Source organism: Phaethon lepturus, unplaced genomic scaffold (assembly GCF_000687285.1).
Source record: "Phaethon lepturus isolate BGI_N335 unplaced genomic scaffold, ASM68728v1 scaffold44577, whole genome shotgun sequence".
Taxonomy (NCBI): domain Eukaryota; kingdom Metazoa; phylum Chordata; class Aves; order Phaethontiformes; family Phaethontidae; genus Phaethon; species Phaethon lepturus.
The window spans coordinates 1-217 of record NW_010553389.1 but is presented as its reverse complement, the minus strand read 5'-3'; the positions used below and the strand labels follow the sequence as shown (position 1 = coordinate 217).

General features: G+C 64.5%; 1 protein-coding gene across 1 annotated transcript in view; it reads right to left on the bottom strand.

The window, feature by feature from the left end:
• The window catches only part of MFAP1 (microfibrillar-associated protein 1), a gene marked incomplete at its 5' end in the record, with an annotated part of 3,990 nt that extends 3,783 nt beyond the window's left edge, over window positions 1–207 (bottom strand). Inside the window, one exon of the mRNA XM_010291521.1 lies at window positions 1–207. This exon is cut by the window's left edge and continues 13 nt beyond it. Within this exon, the coding sequence (XP_010289823.1) occupies window positions 1–207 (207 nt within the window).
• Window positions 208–217: the final 10 nt, after the last annotated feature.

The window sequence follows — 217 nt, the reverse complement described above, 5'->3', positions numbered from 1 at the left end:
AGCGAGGCGGTTCTGGAGGCGCCGGAGCCGGGGGTCGTTGGCGAGCTCCTCCTCCTGCTCCTCGGGCTCCACCTCCTGCTCCTTCGCCTTCTTGATGAACTGGAACTCCTCATCCTCCTCCTCTGAGGACTCCATGGGCGCATAGTCGGGTCGCTTCCCCGACACGTACCGTTTCACCTTCACCTTCTCCATAGAGAGCTCGCCTGCGGGCGCCGAG